The sequence below is a fragment of the Daphnia magna genome, linkage group LG9 (genome assembly GCF_020631705.1).
Source record: "Daphnia magna isolate NIES linkage group LG9, ASM2063170v1.1, whole genome shotgun sequence".
Taxonomy (NCBI): Eukaryota; Metazoa; Arthropoda; class Branchiopoda; order Diplostraca; family Daphniidae; genus Daphnia; species Daphnia magna.
The window spans coordinates 2,400,239-2,416,428 of record NC_059190.1 but is presented as its reverse complement, the minus strand read 5'-3'; the positions used below and the strand labels follow the sequence as shown (position 1 = coordinate 2,416,428).

At 39.9% G+C, this 16,190-nt stretch overlaps 3 protein-coding genes across 4 annotated transcripts; all 3 read left to right on the top strand.

The window, feature by feature from the left end:
* Positions 1-2,285: 2,285 nt before the first annotated feature.
* Positions 2,286-3,323, top strand: LOC116930991 (pro-resilin). The gene is made up of 3 exons (XM_032938468.2): positions 2,286-2,466; positions 2,543-2,637; positions 2,701-3,323. The coding sequence occupies exons 1-3, from the start codon at positions 2,443-2,445 to the stop codon at positions 3,116-3,118; spliced, it is 537 nt and encodes a 178-aa protein (XP_032794359.1). The 5' UTR covers positions 2,286-2,442; the 3' UTR covers positions 3,119-3,323.
* Positions 3,324-4,391: 1,068 nt separating this feature from the next.
* LOC116930975 (thioredoxin domain-containing protein 5 homolog) lies at positions 4,392-6,665 on the top strand. Of its 2 annotated transcripts, XM_032938445.2 has the most exons (11): positions 4,392-4,578; positions 4,644-4,804; positions 4,867-5,016; positions 5,075-5,186; positions 5,251-5,538; positions 5,594-5,689; positions 5,748-5,854; positions 5,919-5,949; positions 6,011-6,112; positions 6,174-6,328; positions 6,511-6,665. In XM_032938445.2, exons 2-10 carry the CDS (start codon positions 4,647-4,649, stop codon positions 6,309-6,311), a joined length of 1,182 nt encoding a protein of 393 aa, XP_032794336.2. In that variant the 5' UTR covers positions 4,392-4,578; positions 4,644-4,646; the 3' UTR covers positions 6,312-6,328; positions 6,511-6,665. The 2 variants fall into 2 exon arrangements, with proteins under 2 accessions (XP_032794336.2, XP_032794335.2); XM_032938444.2 differs by lacking the exon at positions 6,511-6,665 and having other exon boundaries at positions 4,393-4,578; positions 6,174-6,478.
* A 106-nt stretch (positions 6,666-6,771) lies between these two features.
* LOC116930944 (small subunit processome component 20 homolog) lies at positions 6,772-15,800 on the top strand. The gene is made up of 16 exons (XM_032938393.2): positions 6,772-7,018; positions 7,149-7,432; positions 7,498-8,056; positions 8,120-9,142; positions 9,209-10,764; positions 10,854-11,426; positions 11,503-11,779; positions 12,016-12,332; positions 12,417-13,163; positions 13,233-13,494; positions 13,576-13,743; positions 13,803-14,267; positions 14,327-14,491; positions 14,736-14,978; positions 15,196-15,498; positions 15,573-15,800. The coding sequence occupies exons 1-16, from the start codon at positions 6,971-6,973 to the stop codon at positions 15,654-15,656; spliced, it is 7,074 nt and encodes a 2,357-aa protein (XP_032794284.2). The 5' UTR covers positions 6,772-6,970; the 3' UTR covers positions 15,657-15,800.
* The last annotated feature ends 390 nt before the right edge of the window (positions 15,801-16,190 follow it).

The following is a 16,190-nucleotide window of genomic DNA, read 5'->3' as shown; positions in this document are numbered from 1 at the left end:
CAAGAAAAAAAAATATTTGATAGAGGTGCACCATTTCATGATTTCTCCGTTTGAAAAACGCATTTTTGTTCGTCATCGATCATCGGCACACTTACTTATGCAGTTATACTTTTCCTATATATGTTATATACGATACGTCATCACGCTGGCTCGATTACAGGTTGAAACTCGTGCCGGAGTCACACCCAGAAGAAAACTGCCAGCCCCGTCGTGTATAAATGTAAGCCTAATTGAGCGTGATAATAATAGACGCAATGGGCGATTTAACAATGTCTGCCGATTTCTATATACGTTTATCATAGCTTTATTGTTTTATGCTACCACCAGCAAAGAAGTTTTTAAAACGAGTGAAAGTGAACTATACACAGAAGAAATGAGATGCTGAAATCTGGTCGTCATCATCCGTCAGATGTAACGTATACATAATTTTCCTTTTTAATTTAATGATTGCAAAACAGGATCACCTGCTGCTGCTACCTGTAACAAATAGCCGAAATAATCTTGCGAAATGATACGTCGCCGGAATCCTTGGAGCGTTTTCACAAGGCGTTCCTGATGTGACATGACATGAACGCTTTTACCTGTAGAATTCGTGATAATGCCCAGTGCTGACAATTTATGACACGACTGTTTTTGCAGGTATTCTAGTTACCTTTCTACTGTATAATTTCCACATTAATAATTTTGTGTTCTTGTTTTTCTCACGATTCGAAAAGCTGCTCGGCAATTAAAATCTCTTCGTAGCTCTTTTAAAGACGTGATATTCACCTTGTGTTCCATTACCAAGGACGATCTTTTTATCTAGTTACCTGGATAACGATTGCATAATGATAGATATCATACGTGATAGCTTGTGCTGTGGCATCAGTACCTCAATGTGGGGTACAAGTTTCATCTTCTGATTCAAATATAGGGCATTGCCTGCAAGATCCTAAGACGGTGGCATCATCATAATAATGTAGGTCTTTATTCCTTGAAAACTGAATTCACTCTGTACTGTATTCACTTTCATACAGCGTCCTTCAAACGATTGTATCCAAAAGAGTTCATGATTCTTTTTTTTTAATGATTTCTTTTGTATTAGACTTTGTATTCAACTGTGGTCCATTAGACAGAAGGGTTACAGTGGTACACCTGAGCTATGAAGAGTTTTTGGTGTAAAGAAATCATAAAAATGTGATTCTAGTGTTTTAATTGTTGTGTACTAAAAATGTGTAGAGATATTGATCATAACCCCGTTGGTATGTCGGGCAGAACACGTTAGAAAAAAAAAAGAACAATGATAACATAGAAATATCTTTAATTCTCACAACTGATCTCTCGGATCTCTGGCACTGCTGTAATTTTTCAAGGCAATGAACGTCATTCTGTGTTCGGAAAAAGGGCTGATCTGCAGTTATATCATAGAGAGACACCGTGGAAGTGCGATCAAGGTGATGAAGCGAAAACAAGAACATACCTCACACGATATTCCACGGGAGGGTAAGTTACCAACGACCAATCAATTTTTTAAATAGTCTACGCAAATCCGTAATGGCCACCAACACTTAAATCAGATGTTTTATCTGTTTTAATCTTTGTCATCCACGCTGGAATATTTTTGTTTTGATTTGAAAAATGGTCAACTCTGTCTGTATTCACGATTGAGTGCGAGCAATTTTCGTTTAGACCCTATTTTCTTTTCCGAAGAAAAACTGATTGCGCAAATTCGTTCGATTGCGAAATTGCGAATTTTCAAAGGAAATGGAGAGACTCATTTTTGTTTCTGTTCAAAGCGGTTTACGATTGCAAGATTAAAAAGAAAAGGACTCACATTTTGTTTTCGATACCTTAAAAGACGATCGACCCGTCACGAAAGACTAGTCGTTCGGTCACACATTAAGAACAGTATTGGGTGGTAAGGGAAAAAAAATAATTGTTGCCTTTAATTGGTTTCGAATTAGGCGACACATTAAGGGAAAGTCTTCTGTATCTTTATCTGTAATTTTTTCTTTTCTTGTGGTCGCGATCAGGCGACAAACGGGCGGACCGATGGTCGAAGGCTATAGGAAAAGCGTAGAGCTGCGATTACTGTTGCCATAGTTCTTTATCTTTGTTTCGTTTCACGCGATGTCACCGAGAGAATCTGAAACTCGGCGAGACGCGCCGAGCAGAGCGACTGGCTGCGCCTCACGGTTGATCCGGTTTTACGGGGTGAGCCAGACCTTCAAGAATTCAGTAAAACCCCTCCTCTCGTAATAATATCATTCCCAGCATCGCCTAAATAGCAGTATATTACACTACAATAATGAGTAACCACAACTGAACACGCAACGACAACAGTCTCAACTAATGTATAAAAGGACAATGTTGTGGTAGCTAAAATGCACAGTCAGTTTCAAGTTCCTTCTCAGTTTCAAGCTTCTCCGCCAGCATCGAACATTTCATTAGTAGCTGATCAACATGTCTTTAACTATGCTTACTTTGGTAAAACATTGTTAACAAATAGTTTTTCAGTTTTCCCTTTTAAAATTAACAGTTTTCTTTTCATCTTCTTGTTCAGGTTGCTGTTGTTTTGATGGCTTTCGTCAGCCCATCTTTTTCGTATTCGGATACTTATTCCAACACTCCGTCATACTCTTACGCTTACCAGATCTTGTGAGTTTCAATTTTTGAATGTCATCTTCGTCCTGACTTATCTGAAATCTTCTTGTGCCGTAGGGATACTTACTCCGGCCAGGATTTTGGTCATGAAGAGGCCGGCAAACAAGGCAAAGTGAACGGTGAATACCGTGTCCTCTTGCCCGACGATCGCCTTCAAGTTGTGAGCTACTCTGCGGATCAAAATGGATACGTAGCCGATGTGCAGTACGCTGATGGCTCAACAAGTCCAGCTTATGGCAGAGGCAACGCTAATGGTTACTCAGGATCGGATGGTTATGCATCAGGAGCTGCTTCAGTCAAGACTTCGTCCTACTTTAATCCACCAACCAGCAACGGTGGATATGGAGGAGGCTCAGCTGCTAATGGTTACGGTGCTGGCAACTTCAACAACTATCAGAACGGTGGTGGTCTAGCTGGTCAAGGAGTATACCAACAAGCTTTCAAGTCCGGTTGTGTCTGCCAATGTCCAGCGTAAATAGCGATCGTGCAGCCGAATTGGGTACTTAACGTGCACTTTTAGACTTATGTGACTATGCTCATCTTTGCACGCAGAAGGAAAGAAAAATATGCTAGATCAAATAATTATTTATTGAGGGAACTTCTGTGTTTGTAGCATAAGGATATGTTGTTCTCTTCATACTATACAGCTTAATAAAACAATGCGAATTTTAATTCTTAAATCAAATTTGTCTTTCTAACTGATTGTTCCAAGAAACGCACAACTTCATTATGGTGTATCGGTGTGGTTGACACCAAGTGTTGTGCGCGCTGCTACCAGAAAGGGAATCTCATTCGTCCGCAATTAAAAATTTTCTATGTTCTTCTACAACAATGGCTCATTAGTTGTTACGAATTCGGTACATGTTGCAGTCCATATGCAGGATGGCGCAATATGGCGATACAAACCAGCTCAGATAACAAACATAACGTTTGATGTCTCCGTCTGTCTCAAAAACTAATTATAAAAAGAGAAATAGAATTCTACTACAAAAACACTTTTGTCTATGGAACCATGGAAATGTAAGGCTGATTGCTGCACCGAACTATTATACTGATTAGAGAGCTTGAAGATAGTGAAACTGTGTGTAGAGTAATGGATCGCACTAACGAGAAGTAATTTGAAGCCACAAGACTATCATCAAAATCTTTCAGTGAATCTTCTAGTTATGGTTAACCAAAATGTGAACAGCTTAATTGATTTGTTATTGTTGGACACGGCAAACTCATTTTTCCCCCATAGAATTCGGATTACCAATATCCGAACAGCAACTTGCATTCCAAAGAGAACCAGTTATGCTTGTGCTGGTTTATTCTGTAAATTTTCTTATGTGGTTGATTTTTATCAAGCCCACACCGTTTGCGTTTCGCTTTTCAAACGTCGCGAATGAGCTTTAGATATGTTAGGCTTATTGACTTCACATTACGGATTTTATGAATGGTCAACGAGGAAGTTTGCTATTAGGTTCATTTTATGTGGTATCAAAATGAAATGAAATTTTCCACTGCAAATGAAAATTGTTAAAATCAGGGAATCTTTCTCTTCGGTTTAAAATATATTTACCTAAAGGTTCTGAAGCAAAGGTCTAGATGGCGGGCTAAAGGTTCTGATTCAAATACATAGATGACGCAGCTTACCTACGGATCACGTCTAAATGCCAATTCCGACACCAGATGGCTCTATAGTTTTGTTTTACCGGATGATCTGAATAGAAATAAAATAAATAACGCCCTACGATATCGTGTGACTTTTTGTAGGCTGATAAGGATCCTTCCTTACGTGTGTTTATTCTATTTGTGCTTCATCTCAAGGAAGCGTTAGCTGAAAAAAATTAAACGTGTTAGTCTCTAAGCATAGCTCGTCATTTTTACCGGCAAACTGCCAATTTCTTTTCATCAAGGAAACGTAGACTGTTCCATTTTCAGCTAACAATTCGCGTATACATTTCAGCAAAAGAGTTCTCCTATGATTCAGAACTAAAATTTAATGTTTTACTCTTTAGAAAATGAGATATTGCACCTTTTTTGCCATCGTCTTATTGATGAAGTTAGTTGCAGGAAATGAGGCTGATGCCAACACTGGTCCAGTGGTAAAACTTGATGGTGACAACTTTTCTACAGAATTATCAAAAAGTCATCACTTTGTTATGTTTTTTGCCCCCTGGTAAGTAGATTTTTTAACTTTTAATATTAATAGGAAATAATTTGAATGATGAATTTTTGCAGGTGTGGGCACTGTGAACGTTTAAAACCAACATGGGCTGAGCTAGCTAGCACTGTTCAGTCAAATCTGGATGAGAAAGTGGTAATTGCAGAAGTAGATTGCACCACAGCAACTTCTCTTTGCTCCCAACAAGATGTCACTGGCTACCCAACGTATGTTTTCACACAACTAGTATCTTGCAGGCTTTCTTTACATCTTGAAATTGCACAGATTGAAATTCTTCTCAAAAGGAGCAGCAGAATCCCAGCGCCATAGGGGTCCAAGGGACCTGGGTTCATTGCTGAGCTTTATTAAAGAAACACTAGGATTACCAGATAATAAAGTAATTGCTTAAATTTTAGCATCTGATCTCAAGGTTTTAACATTTTTATTTTCATCATTCTCAGGAGAAGGTTGTTGAAACAAACACTGAGCCTCTTAAGGGTGCCGTTGAACTTTCTGAAGATAATTTTCACGACCATGTTGCCTCTGGAGAACACTTCGTGAAATTTTTTGCTCCATGGTGTGGACATTGCCAAAAAATGGCAGGTACTTGGGATAGTCTTGCCCAGTCAGTTGGACAGGACAATAGCGTTACAATCGGAAAGGTGGATTGCACTCAGTACCGTAACTTGTGTAACGAATTCGAGGTTAAAGGTTACCCAACTCTTTTGTGGATTAAAGACGGAAAGAAAGTATGTACATCATATGTTTTAGTTGTGTGGGCGTTTTTTTATTATTTTGTGATAGGTTGAAAAATACCAAGGAACGAGAACCCACGAAGATCTCAAAGCTTTTATTGAGCGCATGAAGGGCGGCGATGGTGAGGCTGCAGAAGCAAAGACTGTAAGTTTTATGCCAAATTATTTAAGAAAATAACACATGTTAATCGACCAAAATATAGGAAAAGGCAACTGTGGCTACTTCTAGCCCTGTTGTCCAGCTTGTGGACTCAAATTTTGAAAATGGAATTGCATCAGGAGTGACATTTGTTAAATTTTATGCACCTTGGTAAGGAAGATAAGTGAATATTTGGAAATTTGGCCATTCGTCAACAAATTTTTCGCTTTTTCAGGTGTGGTCATTGTAAACGGATGTCTCCTACGGTAAATAATGTTTCTAATGTACGTTGTATTTAATAAAAGTAACAAGTAATGGTCTATTCAGTGGGACGAATTGGGAACCAAATTTGTCGGCAAAACTGGAGTAAAAATTGCCAAAGTTGACTGCACTGATGGATCGAACCGGCAGCTCTGTGCCGACCAAAAGGTGGTGCCTTTTAATACCGATGGAAATCGTTAAATTAATTGCGTTTTAATTGAAATGATAGGTCAATGGTTTCCCCACAATGTTCCTCTACTCAAATGGTGCAAAGGTAGAGGAATACGACGGAAACCGTAGTTTAGACGACATGTTTTTTTTTGTCGCCAAGCTTTTGAATGAAAAGCAGGAGAAAGATGAGCTATAGACCTGTGTTTACCTCAAGTAAATATACTCTTTATATACTTTTAAAAAGTAAAAAAGGTTGAAAAAAAGGCGGTTCTGTTTTATTTCAATCAACTGTCACCTTACATTGTAACTTGTACGAGATAAGCGGAAGTGAAAGCTGCAACCCAATACTAGTTATAACGCCCACCGCTCTTAGTTTGTTTTTTTTTACTTTTTAGGGATCGATTTTCTACAGGAAATCATATCCTATTTTTTAAGAAAAAAAAAACTTATGTAGCTACACAGTTAACTTCCATAATTTTCCCTGTTAATCGCCCTGATCTATACTTATTGCATTATGTTATTGCAAAAAATTGCAAGTGTTAAAAACAAACTGGAACGGGGGTGAAAAAATAAAAAAATAATAATAGGGGAGGGGGAGAAAAAAAGGGTTTTTTGGGGAAAAGGGGGGAAAAAGGGTGAAAAGGGGGCGGCAACGGGATATTCGCTTTTTTTTAACTGAAGTTGGCAACAGTGCTCTGTTTTAATGCTTTGGTCTGCTAGCACCTCGTGTCTGTCAATCGCGGTCTGCGTTTTGAAGAGTGGAGTTATGTTCACGTGGTTGATAGAAATCCTTGCAATTTAATGAGCGAATGTCATAAATGCTTTAAAACTTTTGTTAACTAATAGCCATCCATCATGGTGAAAACTAAGCCAACCAAACACAAGGAAGAAAATACTTTTAAGGTGAGATACAAGTTATATCAATCAAAGATACAAATTACTCTAACTGATGAATGCCTTATAACATGGATTTACAACTATGCACAGAAAAAAAGCAAACTGTTATTTTGTAACAAACTGTTTTTGTTCATAGTTCAAAACTTTTGCTGAGCGGCTTTCTTCTGTGAATGTTGATGTCATCCATCGAATTAACCTCAAAAGGAATGCCATTCCAGATGAGACTGAGACATTCTTCTATGAGGCATTGGAGAAATGGGCTGATCTAAACTGTACTGAAGGCTTTACTGTCTTCTGTAGGAGACTTGGGAGAGACATCCAAAGCTTGGGACAATTGCTTCTACATGAAGAAAAAGTTATAAGCTTACTTTTGGAGCACATTGACAAAGAAAATCAATTATTTTTGGAACCCATATTAGAGTACTTGTTTTTAAAAATTTGATGCTGAGACATAGGTTAAATAATTATTTATTTTTTTATTTTAGACTGGTAGTTGCCGTTGCAAAAGATCTGCAATCTGATTTTTACCCAAAGTTCCCAGAATTTTTCCTTAAGTTAGTTGGTCTCCTTCAAGTAAGAGACCCTGAAATTACTGAATGGACTTTCACAACCTTAGCTTATTTATACAAAAATTTATGGCGACTTTTGGTTAAAGATATTGACAATGTGTATGGACTTCTTCTTCCCCTCCTGGCATCCACTCAACCAGATCATGTTCAACAATTTGCCACAGAAAGCTTTGCCTTTATTGGGCGAAAAGTTGGAGACCACACTAGTTTTGTAGAATTGATTTTCAGAAAGCTAAGGGAAAATGCAGGTGACAGTCAGGGTGTGGGTCAGCTTTTGTTCCAAATTGTCAAGGGTGTCAAGAATCAGTTTCACACTTCACTGGAAATTTTCCTACCCATCTACTTCCAATCTATCAGCTGCATTAAAGAAAATGTTTCTGATGATCCAGTCTTCAATGCTGTCAATCTTTGCTTTATCCTGATGGCAAGGCACACTTCCCAGTTACATTGCGCCAGAGTCTGGAATCTTCTGCTGGTAAAACACAAAATAGTTTCAGTTTTCTCCAAATTATAGTTTGTCGTTATTCTTTGTTTTTAGGAAGCAATTAAGTCATCAAACAGACCAGGAATTTTAGGATTGCTACTTCTATTTCAACTGTGGGTAGAATTCAAGGAGGGTGAACTTGTCACGGACTCGCTTACTGTATCAAAAACACTCGCTTCTCTCTTGAATGAAGAAGGCTTAGACGAGGAAGAGCAAAAAAGTGTGTCGGCGACGGTTGCAGCTCTCATGCAATCGGCCAAAGTCAGATTGCCGATTGAACAAACATCGAAACTTGGGCAGTTGGCCTATACATACCACTGGAAACCTGATACTGTCCTTGATTTTACTCTACAAGTTTCTTCTCACGGATTTTTTGAATCCCATGTACTTCCACATTACATTTCGTATTGTCATGGCCTTTGCAAGAAAGATCAGGGCACACGTTCTCTCGTGTTGAAAAATCTGGCAAGTCTCATCTCCACCAAAGGTTCGCTTCCTAAAAGTGGATATGATATGAGCAACTTCAAAATCTATCCCCTCGAATTCACCTTCGCAATGAGAAAATCGTCGGACGCGGAAAGTGTGCCTGATTTCGTCCAGTCAATTTTAGAGAGCAAAGTGGAAACGATGGTGAATGAAGATTTTCAAACTTATATAAATGCGATTGTTTGTCTGCCTAATCTTCGACCCATCGATTCCGGGAAAGCTACAAGAATCCTAACGAAAATAATCAAAGAGGTTGCGAATATAGTTGAAGTAAATCCTGAAGAACCTCAAACAAAACGGGCCAAAATTACCTGCCCAGTGGATTATTCCGAAAGACTTGGACTGGTATTGAGTCTTGCCATTCTAGGTGTTCGACATTTTTCGTCAGATCTAGAAAAAGATGTCCCCTGGGCAATGATCAGATCGGCCTTCCTCAATGATACCATGTCCACTAGCATATTTTATCTACGTGCAGCAGATTTTTATCTGACAAGTCTTTACGAAATGGATAATCAAAACACGTTCTCATTGGAAGTATTCTGTCAGATCTATGATGTCATTGGACAAAATCTTGGATCTCCCTATCACGAGGTAAAAGAAAACAGATTTCCCAGTAATTAAAATTCTCATTTCTAAAACCATGCACTTACATTACAGGTTAGATTACTGACACTTCACATATTGTCACTCTTTTCGCCGCCCATGCCAGCACCACCAGAAAATGTGAATCCAACGCCGATTTTCCAAACTTGTCTGAATGCGGAGCTGATTCCGGCGGGCGTCCGTGAGCAAAGAGAGAAACTTGTACATCTGCAAAATCTAGAGGCTGAACGTGTAATTTACAGTCTTCCCGTTGGTGGGCACTTCGCAAAAGCTCCCTTGCAATATTTGCTAAGTCAACTTTACATCAACTTCCGACCATTGTGGGAACCAGTTCTCAAGCTCATCGAGTCGCATGCTTTCAGTATGGAATCATCCAAGTTTTGGTCAGTATACCTGCCTTTTTTGGAAAGCGTTCGTCAATGCCAAGCAGAAGAAATTCGTGATCCCTCGGCAGAAATGGAATATTTGAACCTAACAGTCGCTGTTGAGCGGATTGATTTTACCAACACTCGATCTCTAGCATGGTCTGGCCTCTCAAGAATAGGAAGCGTGACTGAAAAAGAGCACAGCATCATCGTCCCTTTGTTTCTAAATTTTTGGAATACTGAATATTGTGTCAATGACGGGAACATCGCACAAACGCAAAACCTTAACACTGATGTCAAGGTGGAATCAACAAAGGGAGAAAGAGGAAACATAATCAAGCTGTTGTCTTCATATCTCTCGGTTTTGGCGTCTTTTCAGCAACCCCAAAAAATGACCCGTGAGCCCGAAGTGACCAAAATTTTGCTCCGTCTCCTTTCCCATCGTTTCGGTGACATCCAAAAACAAGCTCTCGATTGCTTGATGGCATACGGATATCCGTTCTTAACGCCCTACAAAGAAAACTTATATCGCCTACTTGATGACAAGTCATTTCGTACTGAAATCACATCGTTTTCAATCGATACTCTCAGCTCGTCCATCAAACTGGAACATCGAGCGGGTTTGACATCTATTCTCATCAGGATACTGTATGGTAAAATGATGTTCAAGGCGGGGTCTGGATCGTCTGGTAAAGATAATATCCAGTTTCGTCAAGCTGTCATTCTTCGCTACATTGCTGGTCTTGCCGATTCTGAAATCGATGTCTTTCTCGATTTGGCGTTTCAACTATTTAGCGATTTTACGAAAACCGAAGGTGTCGATCAGCATGTAGTGCGAATGATGCGGGAAGCTGACCCGAAACTTGCGCTACCTCTCAAGCGAATCCAAGGAGCGTTGGTCCTTATGGGTACCATTTTCTCCAAACTTGGAAATATTATGAAATCTACATTGCCGAAACTGCTACATATGCTCTTGAATATCAGTGCCCATGTTATGGGTTTGCTCGGCAAACGAAATGAAGTAGATCCGAAACACATTGGCCAGTTAAAGAACTTGCGAACAATTGGCTGGCAACGAATCACACAGTTCTTTAAAAAGTTCGAGCGTTATCCATGGACACCAGAGGAAATTGAAGCAGTCTTTCACGTATACATTTGGCCTCAGCTTGAAATGCTGTCCGATCAAGCTTATTCCGGTCCTACTCCAATGCTTCGTTTATTTCAAGTGTGGTCTGAAAATTCGAGGTTGGTATTTCTATCTTGATTTATTTTTTGTTATTTGTTTGTTTAGTTATTTATCTATTGCATTTTTTTATGATCGTTATGTTTGTTAGGTACTTCGTCTTGTTTGGCAAAGCTCACCCAGATCGCCCAGAGCTTGCCGTGTTGCAACCATTGCTGGCTTTACTTTCCAGTGGAAAAGCAGTGACTTCCGTTTGCGCGTTTGTCATGGACATAGTCGACAAATTGGTCACAACAGCAGACTATGGTACGATTGGTGAGGATGACGACGATGAAAAAGAAGAGCCTATTTATATAAAGCCTAACTTTTCGGTCGAGTGGGACTGGTCGAAGGATGCGATGCTGGTAGATGATGTTGGCAGCGAAAGCAGAGTCAATTATGGATCGACACTTCTTATCCCGCATTTGTCATCTGTTCTCACCTATTTACGCAAGTTTATCACGCACGGATTGAATGGAAGAGACTTGAATGTCCTAATGCGTGTATCCGAATACGTCAAAGAAGCACAATTGAGCACTGAACTAGCTCGCATGATTATTCCAGCAATCAAAGTAGCCGTTTTTCGTAACCGTAAAAGTTCAAATCTCGAAGAGAAACTTATTCATTACCTCAGCACTTTGGCTAATTTAGTACAAAGTGCCGTCAGTCCACATGAGTTTATTAGGTAAGACAACATTTTACTTATATTACCTAATTATCTTATGCGTTTTCAATTTATATGCATCTATTTATTTGTACAGTCCATTAGCTACGCTTTTTGGTACCATCGAAGGAAGAAATGTTCGACAGGGTTTGTGTAGAGTCTTGGAAGTGATTTGTGAACAAGATCCTTCTCAAGGGCCTCTCGGCCAACTGGTGTCTTCGATGAACAAATGGGACCCTCAACGTCTCGAAGAACCCGACTACACTCATCGTCTGCAAACACATAAAGAAATCAACCTTACACTCGAATCTGGTACTCCCTCATTCGAGTGGACCGCCCTGGCATTGTATAATTCGTTCAACTTTGTGAGAACGGTAAGTGGTCTACTTTTAAGCAATAAAATATCAGGTACCACGAAATTCAGGCGGCCACCACTCGTTTCGCAGTGTGATCGCTGGCATTAGTGGTATATTAACTGTAACGTTTCATAATCAATGTATCCAAGTTTTTGGAATTACTTTCATGTTACGTTTCAAACAATTCATCCATTATGTTAGATTTTTCTCGTCATTTTAAGCATCTGAATTACATTTCGTATCTCCGTTTACAGGAAAATGATTCTTCTTTAAGAGACAATGCTTCACTGACTCTCCAAATTATGACCGCTGCCTTCAACCGTTTGAAGTATGGCAAGACGATGCTGAATGAGCATTTTATCCCGCAATTACGATTACTGGTCCGCTCTTCCATTGAAACAGTGAGACACGAGGGAATCTCAATCCTTAGCAAGGCCGTGTCCAATTGCAGCGCAATGAATGCGTCCCTCAATAGCCTACGAAAACTTAGAAAAGAGGGAGATGTTGAGGTAGACTTTTTCGAAAACTGTCGGCACTTGCAAACACATCGACGCTCACGTGCCTTACTCAGGTATAACTTAAATAAATGTTCCTAGTAAATAGAAATAACTTATCCTTCTTAAAATCTCTTCAATTACTCTCCCTACGCTTCCAGATTAACCGGTGTTCTAAAAGCAGACAAGACCTCCATCAATGGCGAAACAATCACTCAATATCTTTTACCGTTGGCAACGTGTTATTTGTTCAATGAAGAATATGCCAAACATAACCACTTGATAGATGCCGCACTTGAAAGTCTACAGGCCATCGCTCGTTGCCTTTCTTGGCACAATTACGAGAAACTTCTTCGCTTCTATTTGTCCAACATGACTCGTCAAGTTGAATACCAGAAACAGGCTGTCAAAGCTGTAGTTGCTATTTTGAACGCATTTCACTTTGATCTGAAAAATTCCAAGTTTAAATCCTACTATGCCGCAAAAGCAATAGCTGCTAAAACAGCTGAGACGAAAGCTGACGTACCTATTGTCCCCGACATCCAAGAAACCTTGGAAGAGTCGTCTATTGCTGCTCCTGCTGAAGATTCTGCAACGCCTGCTGCTGATCTTGAGATCACTGATCAACAAGAAACTAACACTGAACTTCCGGAAATGGCACCTGAAGAAGAAGAAATACCTTTACTCGATGGCACTATGGCAACAAAAATTCATTCGGTGATTGCGCAGCAACTACTTCCTGAACTTAACGCCATTCTCACGGCACGCACCAATCGAGACAAGCAACACAAAGCGGTAAAGGATCATTACCCTGAAGATGAAGAAATCTTGCGTGTTCCCATTGCATTGGCACTGGTTAATCTCCTTAAGAATCTTCCACCAGGAACCCTGGAGCGTAGTTTACCAGGGTAACAATCGATATTAGCCATTGTTAAATTTTTAGATTCGTAAAATTCTGATACCATATTTTTTGATAGAATGTTTTCAAAAGTCTGCACATTCCTTAAATCACGCTGTAACAGCGTACGGGAAACGGCCCGTAATACGTTGATTGAGATGGTGATTTCCCTTGGTCCCGAGCACCTGAGTGCGCTTATGGAAGCTGCGAATCCTCTTCTTCAACGGGGATATCAAGTTCACGTTTATATCTTCACGATGCATGCGTTACTGGCCAAGTTGGGCGAAATAGGCCAATTGAAACATGGGTCACTGGATGGTGTTGTTTATCCCCTTGTTGAGGTATTTTGCCAAACACTTTAAATGTAATTTTTGTCTTAAGTTGTGAAAAAAAAACATTAACATTAATTTTGATGTTGGCAGCTTTGTAAAAAAGAACTCTACGGGGACACTGCAGATGAAAAGGAAGTTGAAAAGATCGTTAACAAACTGAAAGAAGCCAAAGGAATAAAAGCTTTTAATACGCTGCAGATCGTCGCAAAACATGTTTCTCAGTCGTATCTTCTCCGATTGGTAGTGCCTTTCAAAGATGTAAGGCAGTGTTCGAATTTTATTTTTGGCAAGTATATTAATAACATTGTTTTTGCTAGATCTTAGCTTCGACAAAATCCTTCAAGATGACTCGAAAAGTTGAGGAATGCCTCCACAATGTCGCATTGGGACTCGCTGCTAATTCTGGCCTGTCAATCGCACCGTTGTTAATTTTCGTACACGGTGTGATTTCTTTATCTATACCCGAATTACGAATACCGGTTCCACGTGTCCAAGAGGATCCAAATGTGACTGCTTCTGGCCGGCCCTTGAGAACAGACTCTTTAATACTTGCACCTGTTCCCAAGAGAAAGGTGGCTGCCGCCGCCCTGCCATCCGTTACTGGAGCGTCCAAATCGGCCTATATCATCAATAGTCACATAGTGGTTGAATTCGGTCTCCTCATCTTCAGCCTTATTTTAAAGCGTGAAAAATGTCACGAAAATGCTAGTACTAGTGTGATACCGATGCTCGATCCTATTTTACCAATAATTTATAATAACTTAACCGATCCTCATTCCAAGGTAAAACATAAAGCAAAAAGTGTCGAGATTCGTATTTAACTGTTTTGTTTGAAAATTAGTTGGTAGCTTTATCGTTGAGATGTATCTGCACATTACTTCGGGTCCCGCTCCCCAGCATAACGGAGTATGCAACTAAGATATCTACAGCAGTTTTCTCCCTTCTACACAAGTACTCTGGTAGTACTGCCGGAGAAAATTTGGAGATGGTGCAAACTGCTTTCAAGGTATGTTGTATGATTGGTTGTAGCGATATTAAAATTGACAATCCACGAATTCAGGCGATTATGCTCGCTAAGAAGCTTAATCGCTGGCAAGAGTGGAAGATGAAATAAAAATAGCATTGTAATATCTGGATCAAATTGGATATTGATTTGATCTATTACAAATGTATTGTAACAATTATAGTGGTATCTTTCCCTCAACTGAATAATATCTCTAACTGTTGTTAATGGAAAATGTTTCAATTAGGCCATCTCCATATTGGTCCGCCATGTGACAAACCACGCTATAGATACGGAGCAGCTGCGGGTCTTGCTAGTGTATTCCGAACAGGCGCTGTTCGATCCAAAGCAGCAATCAATTGCGTTCGGTGTTTTGAAGGCCATAGTGAAGAGAAAACTAACGCTAGAGGAACTGCCCGGTGTGATGATGCGAGTTGCCGAGCTCAGCATAAAAGCAGAAGCCGTTCCCGTTCGTGTACAAAGTCGAAAAGTAAGTTATTACGTAATTGTTGCGTTATTGAATGGTCCACGAATTCAGGCAATTATGCTCGCTAAGAAGCGTAGTTGCTGGCAAGAGTGGTAAATTAAAATGGCAAATTGTAGTCGCGTTTCTGGGTCAAACTCGCCTTTGGTTTGATTTGTCACTAGTATTTGACCACATCGTATTCCTAGCATTGGATTCTATTATTACGTGTTTTGTTTTACAGGTTGTTTTGCAGTATATGGTAGACTATCCATTAGGTAAAAAATTGTTGCGCTATGTGCAGTTTTTCCTGAAACAACTGGACTACGACAAAGAATCCGGGAGACTGTCTGCGATTGAGTTTCTTGTCTCCCTTTTCAATACCTTTCCGAAAAATTTCCTCAGCCAGCAGAGTACCTTATTTTTGGTGACAATGAGTCCATACTTGATTAACGAAACCTCGGCTAGTTGTGTGAAAGCTATGGCTGCTGCGATTCGAATTCTGATTGAGAGGCTTAACACTCCAACGGCCACGACACTTTTTGAGGTATTAGCTTATCTTCATTCGCTTGTTTTTTATATTGTGGCATTTGCCTATTAACTACATTTAATTTGCAACAGATGTGCCTTACTTGGCTAAGGAGGAAACAATACCTCGCACAAACGCTTGGCTGTTCAGCTTTGCGGAATTTTCGTAGCAGCTGAAAAGTCTACTTTTGAATTCCGGTTGAAGGAACTCCTGCCGGATATAGTTAAGTTATTGGACCAGACACACAGCGATTCAGATGGTAGGGAGGATCGTGAGGCGGATTTAATGCTTATCCAGACCTTTTATACCATAATCAAAATGACGCAACACTGCGCTACTGGCTTGCAAAGTGAAGACAACAGTGACGTTGCTGAGCAAATGTGGGGAAAGATTATCCACCATTTAGTTCATCCTCATCTTTGGATTCGTACATTAAGCTCGCGACTTGTAGGCATTCTACTCGGATGGCATAAGCCTGATGAGCTAGCGACCTACATTACATCACCCACCGAAAAAGTGACTCGTAGTTATTTGTTATGCGGGGAAATATCCAAACGACTTCGTTCGTTGGCGAGGGATTTGGTAATCCAACTTCAATCCGATTTGTTGGACAATCAGTTGGCTGATCAAGTCATCAAGAACTTGGTTTTTATCGGCAAAGTTGCAAACCGGATTCCAGCTGATGATGCCGAAGCTGACACAAAAATCAA

Bases quoted from the DNA above. Each gene is read 5' to 3' on its own strand.
- LOC116930991 (XM_032938468.2), top strand. From the start codon at position 2,443: ATGTCTTTAACTATGCTTACTTTG. The intron at 2,467-2,542 runs GTAAAACATTGT...CTTCTTGTTCAG, and splicing joins CTTTAACTATGCTTACTTTG to GTTGCTGTTGTTTTGATGGC. The intron at 2,638-2,700 runs GTGAGTTTCAAT...CTTGTGCCGTAG, and splicing joins TCTTACGCTTACCAGATCTT to GGATACTTACTCCGGCCAGG.
- LOC116930975 (XM_032938445.2), top strand. From the start codon at position 4,647: ATGAGATATTGCACCTTTTTTGCCATCGTCTTATTGATGAAGTTAGTT. The intron at 4,805-4,866 runs GTAAGTAGATTT...GAATTTTTGCAG, and splicing joins GTTATGTTTTTTGCCCCCTG to GTGTGGGCACTGTGAACGTT. The intron at 5,950-6,010 runs GTAAATAATGTT...TGGTCTATTCAG, and splicing joins GTAAACGGATGTCTCCTACG to TGGGACGAATTGGGAACCAA.
- LOC116930944 (XM_032938393.2), top strand. From the start codon at position 6,971: ATGGTGAAAACTAAGCCAACCAAACACAAGGAAGAAAATACTTTTAAG. The intron at 13,164-13,232 runs GTAACAATCGAT...ATTTTTTGATAG, and splicing joins CTGGAGCGTAGTTTACCAGG to AATGTTTTCAAAAGTCTGCA. The intron at 14,268-14,326 runs GTAAAACATAAA...TTTGAAAATTAG, and splicing joins TAACCGATCCTCATTCCAAG to TTGGTAGCTTTATCGTTGAG.